This window comes from Ahaetulla prasina, chromosome 12 (assembly GCF_028640845.1).
Source record: "Ahaetulla prasina isolate Xishuangbanna chromosome 12, ASM2864084v1, whole genome shotgun sequence".
Lineage (NCBI taxonomy): Eukaryota > Metazoa > Chordata > Lepidosauria > Squamata > Colubridae > Ahaetulla > Ahaetulla prasina.
Window position 1 is genome coordinate 13428756 of NC_080550.1, and position 17021 is coordinate 13445776.

At 43.0% G+C, this 17021-nt stretch overlaps 1 protein-coding gene across 2 annotated transcripts in view; it reads right to left on the minus strand.

Annotated features, from left to right (window-relative positions):
- Positions 1–17021, minus strand: part of RANBP10 (RAN binding protein 10) — a 49355-nt gene that overhangs the window by 13605 nt on the left and 18729 nt on the right. For both annotated transcript variants that reach the window (XM_058154884.1, XM_058154883.1), the window contains exons 4-9: positions 14630–14797; positions 7766–7788; positions 5275–5459; positions 4219–4331; positions 2601–2709; positions 442–590 (exon numbers count right to left, since the gene is read on the minus strand). In XM_058154884.1, coding sequence (XP_058010867.1) covers positions 442–590; positions 2601–2709; positions 4219–4331; positions 5275–5459; positions 7766–7788; positions 14630–14797 — 747 coding nt within the window. The remainder of the gene's footprint in view (positions 1–441; positions 591–2600; positions 2710–4218; positions 4332–5274; positions 5460–7765; positions 7789–14629; positions 14798–17021) is intronic.

A 17021-nucleotide genomic window follows, 5' to 3' on the forward strand; every position in this document is an offset into this window, starting at 1 on the left:
CTGGCTCCATGCCCAGGCAAACGGAGCAACTAGACCCCTCCCCCTCCTCCACAGCATGTGAGCCTGAGGGAGGTCAATTGCCAACAGCTGCAGACTGGAGTGACCCTCGCGTCAGAAGACTTGATAGACGGAGGCAACAGAAGGAAGGGAGGGGCAGGCCTGGATAAGTGCTGAGTCATGGAGCCACACCCCATGGCCTATATAAGGGATCTGCTTTCTGGCATTCTCTGAGTCAGGCAAAGTCTAAACATATCTTGCTGAAGTCACTTTCTGGTCTCCTGCCTGCCTTGAGAACTCTGATAGGACTTTGGCAGAGCTGCAGAGGCACGCCTGATTCGAATTTCCCTGACCCGGCCGTCAGCGGAGGAGTGGGACACGACAGGCACCAAGTTAGCACCAAGCCAAAGGGAGGACTTATCTAGGAGAGAAGCGAACGCCTACCAGTGACGTGGATGTGCAAATTATTGGAGCCATGTCGGGGACTCAGATTGGGGGAGTCAGGGTAGCTGTCTTGTGATTTGGGGCTGCGGGTACTGAAAAAGCGCACTTCACTGTCTGTTCCATTCACCATCTCCACAAACTGCCGGCACCTAAGGATGCACAGGGGGTAGGGGTGGGAAAGAAGGTGAGTGGGAAACTATACAGCAAAAATAAAAATAAAAATACAATAGCACATTAACATTTTGCATTAACTACATCTTGGACCTGGCATGCAGAGAAGGCCCACCAAGAAAAGAGCATTCTTGGTTCGGCTTTACAACAAATGGCTCACAGCTCCAAAGAATTGGAAGAAAAATGCAACAATACATCCATCAAAGTGGGGCAAGGATCTGCATATCTAACAACCTAGATTATTAAGATTGTGAATCCGAGGGCCTTCCTTTTCAACTTTCTGTAGCACTTAGGAAAACATCCTGTAAGTGAAACCACTGACACCAGTTTATCGTCTTTGCTTGCCTGGTTTTAAAAAAATGAGAAAAAAGAGAAGTTATTCTGAGCTGTCTGAGAAAGTATCCCGATTCACTTTCCCTAAAAAGGGATTCCTCTTAAGCTGCCTTCCATCTGGAAAGATATCTAGGGTTGCTATTTACAGCAGCAAGCTCCAATTATTTGGGTCAGGTCAAACCGTATTTCTTAGAAGATTTAGCCCCTCCAGTTTTTCTCCGACAGGTCGCCCATCGTTCAAAAACGATCTTATTTATGATGTATGTAAAGGTAAAGGTTCCCCTCGCACATACATGCTAGTCGTTGCCGACTCTAGGGGGCGGTGCTCATCTCCGTTTCAAAGCTGAAGAGCCAGCGCTGTCCAAAGACGTCTCCGTGGTCATGTGGCCGGCATGACTCAACGCCAAAGGCGCATGGAACGCTGTTACCTTCCCACCAAAGGTGGTCCCTATTTTTTCTACTTGCATTTTTACGTGCTTTTGAAACTGCTAGGTTGGCAGAAGCTGGGACAAATAATGGGAGCTCACCCCGTTACACGGCAGCACTAGGGATTCGAACCGCTGAGCTGCCAACCTTTCAATCGACAAGCTCAATGTCCTAGCCCCTGAGCCACCACGTCCCTGTATTATGATGTATATCCTGCCTTTATTATATTTACAAATAAATATAATAAACAAATATGTCAAGGCAATGGACATATCCAACACACCTTCCTCCTCCTATTTTCCTTACAACTATTTTGTGAAGTGGTTGGGTTGAGAGAGAGTGAGTGTGTGACTCACTCAACTGGCATTCATGGCTAAAAAGGGACTTAAACTCATGGTCTCCTGCTTTCTAGTCTGGTGCCTTAACTACCAGACCAGGGATGATCAACCTCGGCAACTTTTAAGAATTGTGGACTTGAACTCCCAGAACTCCACATGCTGGCTGGGAAATATTAGGGTTACAAGTCTTAAAGTTGCCCCTTGTTGTGGTCCATCAGCAGCCTGCAGACCTGGCAGCGGAGTCGGACAGTGAGGAGGCTGGGGAGGACAATGGGCCAGTCCTGGAGTCAGGGAAAGGCCTGGACGAGGGCTCTGCGTCTGGGACAGAGATGAGGCCAAGGCCATCTGGGAGCGATGCATGGAATCCGGAGCCACCAGAGGTGGACAGCAGAGAGGCTGTAGTGCATGCATGCGAAGAGCTGCCAGAAGGCAAGAGCAGCTAAAGCAAAAAGGACGACTCGGGAGTAAGGCCAGCAGATGATTGGCCCCTCCCATAAGGCTTAAAAGAGCAGCAACGGCTCTTGGGCTCTTTGTAGGAAAGCAACATTGCTATATTTGTTTTGAGTCAGCGTCTGAACTTTGTGGAGTTTTGCCAAGAAAAGCCTTTGGCAGGGTGCCAAAGACAACAAAGGTTGGTGATAAGGCCAAATAATTTGTTTTAATAAAATAAATTTGTTCAGGATTGAATTGTGTTTGGTAATCACTACTTGGGCCTCGGTCACAACACCCCTGTACTAAATCAAACTAGCTCTTAGAATCCATTTTGTATCCCCTGGCCCTTTGTTTATAGAGTAAAAGGAGATTATGAATCCATTCACTGCTCTGTCACTATTTTTGCTTTCTTTCTAAACACCACAGTTCTTTGCACAAAAGCATTTACGCTGTACTCACTTTAACATGAACAAGAGGTTAGGATTATGCTCTAGAAGCCCTGGATAGAGCTGCTGGGTGGCTTCAATCGCTTCGCCTACTCTTCCTGCCAAAACCAGCTTTTGTATTCCTGGAGGTGAGAGCAGAACTGTTAGGATGAGGGCTGTTGAGTATCATCTCACACTAGACAGGCAATAAAATTGGGTTTACCAATAGATAAATTATTCAGATGCAATTTTCCCCCAGTTGTGAGAACATAAAAGAAGGATGTGTGTCAGCTGCATAAAAAAAAAATAGAACAAAATTGTGACAAATTCTCATATTCTCAAGGCATTATTTAGTTCATCTTTGGGCACCTGTAATGCATCGGCAAATCATGGCAGACTTTGTTTTTATGCAGCAACCCAACTCATGGCTGCCCTTCCACATGGAACTTCGGCCAACTGTCACTCATCTCTTATTGTATGGTTTCCAGTATTGCTTTCAATTATTAAATTAATTTTGCCCATTTGAAACAGTAAGTGGGGAATCAATCAAGACAGTCTTCCAATTCTTTCCACTGTGGAAAATAGAATGAACTGCTGGTTTCATAGCAATGAAAACTGCAGACAAAGAGTTTTAAAGCATAATAACAGTATTTCTTAATAAGGTACTGGAGCATCAGGCACAGATCCAACCTTTCACTGAAGTCTGCCTGGACTTCCGGTTAACAGATGTTCTTGCTACAACCAGTCCCTTAAATTTGCTTGGAGATGTTGGCATATAGCTTGCTAAGGAGTATTAAGCAAATATATTGTTCTATTAACTGCCATATCCCATTTTGCAATATTGTTTATTTGGAAATGCTCCAGTTTAATGGTTCCACAATTATTGATGTTGGGTCAAAGGTTTTTCTCTCCCCTCCCCCCCCCAATTCTTTTTGGTTTTAGCCACGTTTTACCCATCCATCTAGTAACATGTCTTCAAAAAACAAGAAAATAGCTCCATGCACTTATATTTTAAGTATTTCAAATGCATTTGGGAAGATAAGAAGAATCCTCGACGCTGAAAATAATATCCTTCTCCAGAAAAATCACTTAGGAGCTCTTTTGACAAACTTGGAAATCCACAATTTTTGTCAATAAATTATCAATTTTAAAACTGAAGAACTGGGATCTCAGTCAACACCACAAAAGAGGCAGGACTTGGGACAAAAAGAAAGAAAGAAAGGCAGAAGTTCAATTTGTTTGTGAAGGAAACAAAAAGGTAATATGAAGAAAATCAGCTTTCAAAAATGATTTAGCCAGTTTCCAGAACAATCAAGTTTCATTTGACAAACAGAAGGGAGGGAGGGAGGGAGGGAGGGAGGGAAGGAAGGAAGGAAGGAAGGAAGGAAGGAAGGAAGGAAGGAAGGAAGGAAGGAAGGAAGGGCCACAGAAAAACAGAAAATGCCAGCCATAAAAGAGAACTAGAAGGAGCAATGGAGGACACTGAAGTTCTGCGTATTAATGCTGGGCTTACAGAACTTAATTATCAATGTAATGCTGCAGCCGGAGAGAGCTGCACATTTCAGGATTTAGGGAAAGCTACAGCGATGGGTCGGACACGACTTCGCAACTAACAACAACAGCAACAGCAGCAGCAGTACGAACAAGCTTACTTTGTCTGTTCTTTATGGAAACCTGTTCCTCCTGGACTGTACTTTCTGTCACACGGGCAAAGGCAGTGGCTGTAGCACAATATCCATGATGCACCAGATAGGAAGAGACCATGCTAGGAAATACAAAAAGCAGGCAACAGAAAAAACATCAGTGTCAGTACAAATTCCACAAGAGGTGGAGCACAAGGGGGAGAGGGGGAAACATCTGTAGGACAGCCACATTAATATGGGCTTTTTGTTGTGCACACGCCGTTATCGCGGTTGGCTTTTGCTTCCCAGTATCAAAATAGGCCAAGAAAAGGTTCCTTGGAAGGGAATAGAAGGCGCTGCCCATCTGACCTTCGTTAAAATCAAGAGAATAGATCTCTACGTATTAAGTGTGAAAAGTCTGCTCAACTTCCTGGATTCTAATGCCTCTTGGTGTGAATCACAATGCGAGGGGAAGAAAAGAACATTAATGCGTTCAGTCAATATCTTGCTATAAAAGTGACCTGGAAATACTTCTAGGCCTATGTAGGGGAAGCGTTTTAGTAATTTGAAAGGAAATACTGCCTAATTTTTCAACACATCTGCAATTGGCTCATAAAACCTGCATTTTCTTTATTGAAAACAAAAAAATAGAGATAAAAGTTGACCTATTTGCCGAACTCGTCCTGCTTTCATTTAGATATTCTAGTAGGAGTAGCAGAAACAACCAGCTCCATATTGTCTTCTGTTCAGGGCGTACATATATATGCGGTTTTGTGATTTGGCTGTACAAAAGAGCGCATGGCTTTTGGCAAATCCCCACCTTCCCTTCGATTCTCATCTCTCAACCTAACGGAAGAAGCAATGCTCAAACCAGGCGTAAAAGCAAGCCGCGGATCTGTGCTACCCATCAGCTACAAACAAGGTGCAAGGAAAGCAGCTAGCTCCTGTTCGTCCTAAGGTAAAGGACTCCCTCTGCTCTTTCAGGGACATAGAAAAAACCCCAATAAACTTAAGAATGGTGAGGGATGTCATTTTACAGCAGGTTCTTGTGAATTTAAGGTAAAGGCAATCCAAGCTGCCACTCACTTCTGTAGCATGGCTTGCCATTCCCCTAGCCGGTCACCTATGGGAAACCTTTTAATCGTGCCCTGAATCTTTGCTCGCCACTCTCTCATATAGTCTTCAATGTCGAACACAAATGGCTGTTGCCCAAAGTTGGCATCCACAATCTCTCCGGGCGTCTGGAGCCCCACAGTGGGATATAGATTGGCCTGCCAAAAAAAGAAGCCCAAGTTAAAAAACCCGGGCTCTTTACGGAAAGAAAGCAGAGACATAACATTTTCCCCTTCTTTTTGAAGAGGGTCGTGATGGAAGCCTGAACAAGGGGCTTCCTGGCCGGATGGACATGATGGGTGCTTTGCAGAAAATGGCTTTCCCTGGGAAGAGTCAGCATAATACAGGTAGTCCTTGCAACTTGCAATCATTCGTTTAATGACTGTTCGAAGTTGAAACGATACACACACACACACACACAAAGAAAATGACACGACCATCTCAACTGTTAAAACGAGAGCTGCAGCATCCACCTGATCGAAATTCCGGCACTTGGCAACTGGCATGTAATTGTGACGGTTGCAGTGTCCTGGGATCGTGTGATCCCCTTTATGTGACTTTCTGACAAGGAAAGGCAACGGGGAGCCCAGATTCATTTAACAACTGTCTCACTAACTTAACAACTGCAATGATTCACTTAAGCAATTGTGGCAGCCAAGGTCATAAAATGGGGCAAAATTCATTTAACTGTCTTGCCAAGCAACGGAAATTCGGGACACAATTTTGGTCGTACGTCGAGGACTACCTGTACAAGAAAACACTTCTCAAAATTAAAAGCGATCTTAGGAGTTGAAGAAAAAAATATATACGTAGATAAGGAGATGACAGACATCTGAAGGGGCTATCAATTTTCCAAAACGCAGACAATGAAGATGTAGCAAGTTGTAGCTACGGCGTATGCTTCATTCAAAAGAAATCCTATAATATACAGCATTTTAACCGTTCTCCGAAGGAGAAAGAAACGTGCTGTATTTTTGCATGAGATCTTGAATGGTTTAGTTAACTTTGGGGAATGGGACAAGCATGGTGCAAGGTGTATCTTTCAAGGTGCCACATTCGGAAACTACTTAGAAAGGGCCTCTGGTGGCTCAGACTGGTAAGACAGTCTGTTATTAACAGCAGCTGCTTGCAATTACTGCAGGTTCAAGTCCCACCAGGCCCAAAGTTGACTCAGCCTTCCATCCTTTATAAGGTAGGTAAAATGAGGACCCAGATTGTTGGGGGCAATAAGTTGACTTTGTATATAATATACAAAAGGATGAAGACTATTGCTTGACATAGTGTAAGCCGCCCTGAGTCTTCGGAGAAGGGCGGGATATAAATGCAAATTAAAAAAAAAGGCACATTGCTAAAGAAAACTGGAATGAAACTCCTCCGATTTGGAAATGAGCATGAGTTTCTCATCCAGTCAAAATTCAGACTTCTATTTTGAGCTGCAAAACAATCTGTTGCAGTATAGCTGAGTCAATGGTGCTGGCCTCTGTTCTTTGTTTATTTGCGAAGTGTTTTTTTTCCCCCCTATCTAATTTCAAGGACTTTTTCAGCATCTAAAGACATTTTGTATCAAATCCAAAGAAGGTCTGTTGCTAATGTATCAAAAAAAAAGCAATTTATCACACTCAAACGATATTTGTAGTTGCTTTCTTTTTGTCACAGGCCTTGGCGGTAAATGAAAATATGCCAGCCCCCTAGTCATCTGTAATTTTTAAAGATTAAAACCTTTCATGCCTACACTGTGGAGTTAATTGAAGCTCAACCAATATATATATATCTTTACTGGCATTCAAGAGCAAAATGACCAAGAATAAGCAGCTTTCAAAGAATCAGCTTCATAAATCCTCTCAAAAATTAATCTTGGTCGGGGCACACGATCTCGCTACCTGTGGTAAACATTTGGTAAAACTTTTAAAACTGCCGAATGAAAACCATCCAAGCTTGATTTATGATGGCCTCTGAAGTCAGCTGATTCATTTCCAGGCCAACAAGCGATTCAAGAAAACGTTGGCACGCCAGACGTGTTTTATTCAGAATCTAGGAATTTCCGTTTTGGTTACTGATTGTACTTTGCTTTAACAATTCACCAAGGTGTAGGTTATTTTTTAGTATACCTGAAGCAGTGAAAGCAGCAGCAGAAAAGGCTTATTTTCATTTCAGGTTAAGGTCCCATATGCTGCTTATTTTAAAAATATCCTTGCCAAATCGCTTCTCCAAAAAAAAATATCTTCCAATGTGTGGAAAAGCTTTTGCTCACAATTTGCCCCCCAGCCTCCTTTCTGAAGCCAAAGCTTGTGGGGGAACTAATTTCTCTTTTAAAAACAACCCTGACTTTCTTATTGCCATGGGAGCTCCATCCAAGCTACTAGCCTAATGCTGAGCACTTCCAGATGGTTCCGAGCCCCTCCCCCGCTTCCCACCGCCATGCTCTCAATCTTTTGTTGAAATATAAAACAAAAGTTGTACTTACAGGAAGGTCTGTGAAGGCTATACCTGTGGAAAGAGAAAATATTAAAGTCAGGCCAAAGGATTTTCCCTCATGACCCTAAAATTTGTCGTACACAACGTATATAGCAACAAGTATGGTGAGCAAATACTGAATTGGCGAGCCATAAAAGACATCTCTAGTCCATTCTCAAATTTATTGCGTACAGGTAGTCCTTGACTTACGACTGCAATCGAGCCCATTTATGTTGCTAAGTGAGAAATTCGTTAAGTGAATTTTTGCCCCATTTTACGACTTTTCTTGTCACATTTGTTAAGTGAATCACTTAACTTAATGTTACATTAGTAATGCATTTGGTTAAGTGAAACTGGGTCCCCATTGACACTGCTTGTCAGAGGTCGCAAAAGGGGATCATGTGACCCGTCGAGATTGTACCAGTCATAAATATGAACCAGTTGTCAAGCAGCCAAACGTGAATCACATGACCATGGAGATGCCGCAATGGTCATAGGTGTGAAAAATGGTCGTAAGTGTCGTGTCCCACTCCTCTGCTGACGGCCGGGTCAGGGAAATCCGAATCAGGCGTGCCTCTGCAGCTCTGCCAAAGTCCTAGCAAAGTCCTCAGGGCAGGCAGGAGACCAAAAAGTGACTTCAGCAAGATATGTTAGACTTTGCCTGACTCAGAGAATGCCAGAAAGCAGATCCTTTATATAGGCCATGGGGTGTGGCTCCATGACTCAGCACTTATCCAGGCCTGCCCCTCCCTTCCTTCTGACGCCGCCGCCTATCAATTCTCCTGAAGCGAGGGTCACTCCAGTCGGCAGCTGTTGGTAATTGACCTTCCTCAGGCTCACATGCTGTGGGGGAGGGGGAGGGGTCTAGTTGCTCCGTTTGCCTGGGCATGGAGCCAGAGCTGGGGGCTGGAGATACTTCCTCCTCTTCAGCCTGTCTGGGCATGGAGCCAGGGCTGGGGCCGGGAGATGCCCCCTCCTCAGCCTGTCTGGGCATGGAGCCAGGGCTGGGGCCGGGAGGCATGCTAGGACATTCTTCAGCATTCGGAAGCAGATAAGCAGACCCCGGCTGTGGTGGTGAGATCGGACGAGACACAACAATAAGTTACTTTTTTCAGTGCTGTTGTAACTTTGAACAGTCACTAAATGAACGATTGCCGTGATGGCGAACCTATGGCATGCGTGCCTAAAGTGGGACGTGAAGCCATGTTGCCCAACACATACGGCCTTGCCTGTTTGTCTTCCGGGTTTCTGGTGCGCATGCGCGCACAACAATCAGTTCCTCTTCACGCGTGCGGCAGTGCCAAAAACCGGTGTGTGCATGCACGCATGGCCAGCTGGTTGTCGGCTGCACATGTGCGCCAGAACAGTTAAGTTCAGCTTTTCTGGAGCGTGATTCCTTTGCATGTGCAACAGTGCCTAAAACTGGCCAATCAGCTGATCCGTCAGGCATGCATGCACACTAGAACCCGGAAGTTTAGCTTTTGAGCGTGGCCCTGATGAGCATGTGCGCGAGCGATGTTTCCGCGTGACCTTTTCGGCACTCGGTGCCGAAAAGGTTTGCCATCACTCAACTATTGTAAGTCAAGGACCACCTGTATGCTTATTCTGAAATCTTGTGTCCAGTAAACATATCCATGCTCATCTAAGGAACTGATCAGAGCAAATAGGTACAAAATTCTACTTCTTACTCCCATCTTCTGTAAAGCAGTTATTGTAAACACTTAGGTGAGCTGGGAGGTGTAGAAATTTGATAAATAAATGAAAGGGCAAAACTTTCTACACTAATTCTCAATATATTTAGCTCTTCTGAAAAGAAAGCTGAAGATCTGAGCTAGATTTTTTTCAGCGTGGTTTTGGGTGGGGTTTTTTTTGGGTTTTTTTTTTGTGCAGGAATGAAATCAAAGGTGGGAAGTAATTTAAATCATATTTATTAATTCGGGCTTCAGAAGAAGCCTTTTTCAGAGCAATCACTCTTGGGGTTTTTATTTTTGTTGCTTTTTTAAGTCTGTTGCTTTAAAATAATTTTATGGAAGTTAATTAAGCAACCCACTTGCTAGGAGAAGGAACAAAGCAGCACGCAACGGAAGTATCTTTGCGGATCCTACAGCTGAGTAAATGCACCAAGTGAGTCAAAGGAAAAAGAAGAGGCATCCATACAGATGTCCAGGTTGTCAATTTTCCAGGAAGTCACACCCTGGTATATCTCTGCTAACAGAACGAAGCACAAGGGTGCTGAATGTTGATCTGAATTTTTAATCTTAATTTGAAGCAAATGCCAGGAGTAATTTTTTTTCTTCTGCTGCTACTTCATGTCTTCAGACGTTACGGGGCGGGGGGGGGGGCGGGGGGGGAGAGAGAATTTAAAGCTAGTTCCCCAATCAGCAGTAGAAATTAGTGTTTCAACTTTAGCTTCTCAACCTTTGCCCTCTAAATTAACTTGCACAAACAGGCTAGTTCTTTTACCTCATCTATTAGGAGAAAAGCAAAAACCATGAAGATCTGTACATTCTCGTATCAGGTAACCAAGGGGGTGGGGTGGGGGAAAGAATGGGGGGGGGAAGAGGTTTGTAATATCAATGGTGTAAATAAAGCAGGGGTCTCCAACCTTGGCAACTTGAAGTCCGCCAGGCTTCAAGTTGTCAAGGTTGGAGACCCCTGGTGTAAAGTCAGAATCAAAGGACAGAGGGTGGCAAACATAACTCGGCATGGTGCATAGGAAGCAAATATTTCTGGGCACAAAGATAACACCCCCACCCTTCCCCAGTTGGAGATGTTATTTTTAAAATGCGGCTGCATTCACCACTCCCTGCTGTTGAAGGAAAGCAAACTACCTGCAAGGCTATTTGTGCACAGAGCATTTAAGCTGGGTATCTGTGGTTTTCTCTCCTCGATCACAATCGCTGGTTACTACGATGGGCCTTGATATCACCAGCTGCAGGAATGGGAACTGGATTTTTCTCCTCCTGTACATGGTAAAATGCTACGAACATGGACTACGCTTTTATTTACAGGCAGTCCTCGACTTAATGTGTTTCCCCCAAAATAAGACCCTGTCTTATATTTTTTGAACCCTAAAATAAGCGCTTGGCCTTATTTTTGAGGTGGTCTTATTATTTTGGGGGCGCGTGGAGTGAGACGGGGATCCTCTTGCCGTCTTACCTGATTTCCAGCTCTGTCTCCCTAACCCTAATCAGAGGAAATGGCGGGGACCGGCTGCGCATGTGTTTAAATATTTTCGGGGAGGTCTTATTTTCAGGGGAGGTCTTATTTTCGGGGAAACACGGGACAAGAGTTCATTTAGGGACCGTCCGAGGTTGCAACAGCACTGGAAAAAGTGACTTTATGATGGTTTTTCAAACTTTCGGCCGTCATAGCAACCCCAAGGTTACGTGGTCAAAATTCAGATGCTCATATTTATGACGGTGGCAGTGTCCCAGGGTCATGTGATCCCTTTTTGCGACCTTCTGACAAGCAAAGTTGAGGGGGAAGCCGGATTCACTTAACAGCTAACAACTAAGAATTGCTAACTTAACAACTGCAGTATGATTCATTTGACAACTGTAGCGAGAAAGGTCGTAAAATGGACTAAAATTCACTTATCAACTGTCTCAGGTAACAGATATTTGGGGTTCAGTTGTGGTCGTAAGTTGAGGGCTACCTGTATTAAATTTATAAGCTGATCATCTCGCTGACCTGAGTGATTTGAGTCAATCTGCACTAGCACAAAAATATATGAATGAGGTTCAGGTTATTGGGAAGAGAGTTCATTCTATGTCTCCTTTCCTGCTGCAAACAGCTTTCTGAAAGCTTAACCCTTAGTGGAATTTACTGAGAGAAAACCTGTATAGGTTTTTTCTCATTGGTGACACAGTTGTTCCATGGGCAAGATAAATCTATCATCACGATAGCAGCCACTGCTTCCACTTTTAGACAAGTGCATCAATTTTAACATATATAGCACTTTTTATACCTACCGCCCACTTTTGTATCTCTGTTAGTAGTAAAATTTTCTAACCGCCCACCGGTTCGGGGGGAGATGCGCGAGCTATTCTGGGACGAGGCTCTTTTGTTTGCGGTTGCACTATAGCGCCATTTAGTTTCATTTACGTAACGTGAACTAAACTTATGCACGGGCGATACAAATAGTATATTTTCAGAAATTTAAATTGTCACAGGGAATTTTATGAAAACCAAATGAAAATGTTTTTAAATACTGCTATGAATTTTTTTTAAAAAGTCAATTAAATTTTAAAAAAGGAGAGTGCTTCAGTATCGGACAAAAACCCCTATAGCCCACCATGAAAGCTGGAACACCCACTAGTGGGCGGTAGGGACCAGGTTGACTACCACTGATATATAGGAAAGGATAACCAGAAACATAGAGAGGACTGGGCTATTTTAAAAAGAATTGCAATGCGGTTGCTAATGGAAATAACTCAAATGCTGCAAAAGGATTATATTATCCCCGCAGATAACAGCAGATTCTTTTACAAATAGGCATTGACTTCTGGACTGACTTTTTCACACTTTTTCAGTGTAACAGGACTGCCATTCCCAGAACGCTTTGGGCCAGGCCAGCTGGAACTTCTGGGAATTGCTACTGGAGAATGCCAGGTTGACAAAGACTGTTCTGTATGGGTTTTTTTTTTCTTTCTCTCTCTTCTTTTCCCAAAGAGGAAAATCCAGTTATGGCTAAAGCAATTCTAAAGAGCATGATGCATGAACTCAGAGTGCTGAAACATCAAACTATACTGTGTTTCCCCAAAAATAAGCCCTTCCCTGAAAATAAGCCCTCCCCGAAAATATTTAAATGCATGCGCAGCCGGTCCCTGCCGTTTCCTCTGGTTAGGGTTAGGGAGACAGAGCTGGAAATCAGGTAAGATGGCAAGAGGATCGCTGTCTCACTCCACGCGCCCCAAAATAATAAGACCTCCCCGAAAATAAGGCCAAGCGCTTAGGGTTCAAAAAAATATAAGACAGGGCCTTATTTTCAGGGAAATACGGTAGATTCCTATATTTAAAAAAAACAAAAAACAGCCAACTAGATACTCCTGAGAATCCCACCAGTTTATCATGAAAACAAGAGTTGCCTCCCAACTGTGTTTCTCAACAAGTGGCTATTGAAGGTATTCTGCCTTTTGAACAGGGACTTTTGCTATAGTTTTGCAAAAGCTGCTTATTATACATTTGTATAGCCGCCCTTCAAAGCAATCTAAACCAATAAGTCTTCCCCACATCTTGCTGCAGGGAATCCCATAAATGTGTCCCGTATACTGGTAAATAGCACTTTCACTTACCTACCCCAATTTGCAATAAGCAATTCTAAAGAAATAATAAAATAAAACCAGCAGACGGGTTTCCCTTGCTTTGCGCTGGAGTGATACTTCCCCAAAAGCTTGCATGAAGCAAAATACTGAACAGTGGATAAAGGGGAGTCGCAGGGAATGGCTGTCAAATTTTATAACTCAAATGCTTTGACAAATGTACTCATAAATTTTAGAGCCTTAATTTTAAGTACTACATTACTCAAAGCAGTTTGCGTCTTTATCTCATGTTCTATGAAAGCATTTCTTCTATCTTTTCTACAGCTGCATTTCTAAGGCACATAGCAGACAACAAAAAAACAGAATGCATCACAGCACTATGAATATTATTGGCTTTGTTTTGTGGACAGAGGAGATTCTCCCAGGTTAAAAGCATATCCTAGGAGGAAAGATCCTTATTGTATATTCAACTTTGCTTTCAATGTTAGACTAGTTCTTTTCTGTTGAGGAAAGGGGACAGGGTAAGATATTGATGGTTATTTTAACTCCACATGAATGAAGTAGCTACTGCACATTCAGAAGTAAGTGGGAGATGGGCCACATAACTGAAAGCCATATAATATGATGGTAAATGCATGAGAAAGGAGTTAATGAGGGGATGTAAGGAGAACTCATCAAAGTTGCAGTTGACACCAAGCTGGCAGGAATAGCCAGCACTCCAGAAGACAGGCTTAAAATACAGAAGGATCTTGATAGACTTGAACTTTGGGTTCTATTTAACAAAATGAAATTCAATGGCGGAAAAAAATAAGGCAAGCAAAACCAATGCACAGGTATAATATAGGTGGTATCTGGCTCAACAGTAGCAACTGTGAGAGGGATCTTGGAATCCTAGTGGATAATCACTTAAATATGAACCAGGAGACTGTGCTGCAGCTGCCGAAAAAGCTAACACAGTTGCCTTGCTAAGGCTACAGTTGGAATATTGTATCCCGTTTTGGTCACCACTGTATAAAAAAGATGCTGAGACTCTAGATATAGTGCAGAGAAGAGCAACAAAGATGATTAGGGGACTGAAGGCGAAAACATATGAAGAACGGTTGCAGGAACTCGGTATGCCTACTTTAATGAAAAGAAGGACTAGGGGAGACATGATAGCATGTTCCAATATCTCAGGGGCTGCCATAAAGAAGAGGGAGTCAAGCTATTCTCCAAAGCACCTGAAGGCAGAACAAGAAGCAATGGGTGGAAACTAATCAAGGAGAGAAGTAACTTAGAACTAAAGAGAAATTTCCTGACAGTTAGAACAATTAATCAGTGGAACAACTTGCCTGCAGAAGTTGCGAATGCTCCCAACACTGGAAGTTTTTAAGAAGATGTTGGATAACCATTTGTCTGAAGTGGTGTAGGGTTTCCTGCCTGAGCAGGGGGTTGGACTAGAAGACCTCCAAGGTCCCTTCCAACTCTATTATTCTGTTAATCCTGTTCTGTTCTATACGATCAATCACTTTCTTCTTTGAATGGAACCAAATTCTGAGAGGGACCTTATGATCACATTAACATTTCAAACGGGGTTAGCGAAAACCGGACCAAGTGTTCCATTTGCTTACCTAAACTGTGCCCATTCTTTGTGTAGAAGCAGGTGTTGTTGATGAGGTTCACACAGCAGCCAATTACATCGCCAGTAGTGAAAGTGGGGCCATAGGGCTGCCCTGTCCCTGAGGAGCAGAACGAGTGTCCGTCATCGCCGTGATAGCCATAGGAATGCTTATCCCAACCTAAACAAAAGAAAAAGAACAAACAAAGAGCTCATGTTTAGAACGTGACATGCTTGACATCGGGAAGTAAGACTCCTAGGGAATTCACTAGGAAATGTCCAACATTTGCATTAATAATGCAGGAGGATTCTAGTATGTGCAAAACATTCTTCATGGAATGTTCTCACCGCGCCCCCCCCCCCAAAGGATTGGAAGGTGGCCCTTTCCAAGGTTGAACCACTCCCAGAGTGCTTAGAAAAGCTGTTTAGGAGTCAGAATGTTCTGTGAGGATATTTAGAAGGTAATTGGGGGGAAAAGTGATTGTGATAAATAAGCTGTCCTATTCCAAACACACAGAAGCCAGAAAATGGGAGAATTATTTATCGTAGCAAAAATAAGATTTTAGCAACCAAAACTATAGATTTTGGGGGAAAAAAACCTGTTACAGGTAGTTCGAGACTTACAGCAGTTCGTTTAGTGACCGTTCCAAATTACAACAGCACTGAAAAAAGTGACGCATGACTGTTTTTCACACTTACAACCAGGGGTGAAATGTAAAATTTGTTACTACCGGTTCTGTGGGCATGGCTTTGGGGGGGGGGGGACGTGACTGGGTGGGCGTGGCTAACTTTTTTTAAAAAAACTTTTAAAAGTTGAAGCTTGAAGAGGTTGTAGAAAAAATGCTTTTAAAAGCCTCTGATAATCAGGCAACTCAGCTGGGATCGCCAGAGGAGCCTTTTAAAAGCATTTTTAACAGCTTCTTTGGCCGAAGAGATTGTAGAAAAAATGTTTTTAAAGGGTTCCGATGATCCCAGCTGAGTTGCCTGATTATCAGAGGCTTTTTTTTTTTACTTTTAAAAGCATTTTTCGGCCGAACAAAAAATGCTTTTAAAAGTAAAAAAAAAAAAAAGCCTCTGACGATCGCATGGCTCAGCTGGGCATGGGGCAGGCCCAGGGATTTTTGCTACCGGTTCTCCGAACCACCCGCCGCCATCGCTACCGGATCGGGCGATCCGGTCCAAACCAGGAGCATTTCAGCCCTGCTTACAACCATTTCAGCATCCCCATGGTCAAGTGATCAAAATTCAGATGCTTGACCACTGATTCCTATTTATGAAGACGGCACTGTTTTAGGGTCATGAGATTGTTTTTTGCGATGTCTCATTTAGCAACAGAAATTTTGGGCTCAACTGTAGTTGTAAGTCAAGAACTATATGTATTTCTAGAAATTGCAATATAATCGTAACACCTTCCTCTACAAGATGGCGATATAAACCAGTGAAGAAAGTATTGTTCAGGCTGGGGTTTGTTTGTTTTTTGTAGTTTTCAATCCAAATAAAATCGTAGGAATCTAAATCCTACATGTCCACAGATCTCTTATGCAGATGGGTTGCCCAAGCTACAACATGGCTGCCTCTTCTTCATGAATTTGTCTTTTCCTGACAGTTCTAATCATAAATCCGACCTTAATACAGGATCTGTATTTCAAGGTCTGTATTTCAAGGTCTGGTTGAAGGGAACATGAGGCTTAGAAAGAAACACAATCCTCTATTCCATTCATAATCACTTAATAGTACTTAAGAAATTAAGAAGCTACGTTGGCATTCATCTGCGGTATACAGGCAGTCTGAACTAATCAGGAGCCCATTTCAAGCATATGAAACTATTCAGGTAATTACATGAAAAATTTACTGTGGCTGCATGCAAACCAAGGAAAAAGACAGGGGGGGGGGAAGACTGGGTTGATCAAAGACTGGGTTGATCATTGATCATAGGCCAAACCACTTAAGTACTTACTCCTCTTTAAGAAACTCAAAGGATCCTCCACTAAAACCTACATGATCTTTTTGAATCTGAGCTAAAGGCCTCTTTGTTTATTCTGAAGTGTCATAGTCACAGGGTGAGCTTTTGTGTGGCTTCCAGAGATTTATGTTTAGCCACATACATTGTTTGTTAGGACGTTGTTTTTCTCATTCTCTTTCAACATAAACCACAGTTTCCAGTCAAGGAAGTATTGAAGCATCATGTTGCACAATCCCCAATCAAGTAATCATGGACTAAATATATTCTGCTGTAACCACGAGCAGTCCCTGGCACAGGAGCTGGATGTTCAGGATAAAAAGTCCTAGCACCTTGAAGCCAAAAATACTAGGACACTGCCTAAGGCCAAAAGCTTGACAAATAGAAATGAGTGTTTAAGTCAATTCAGAATATTTTAAGATATGGGACCAATTTTACCATTGGT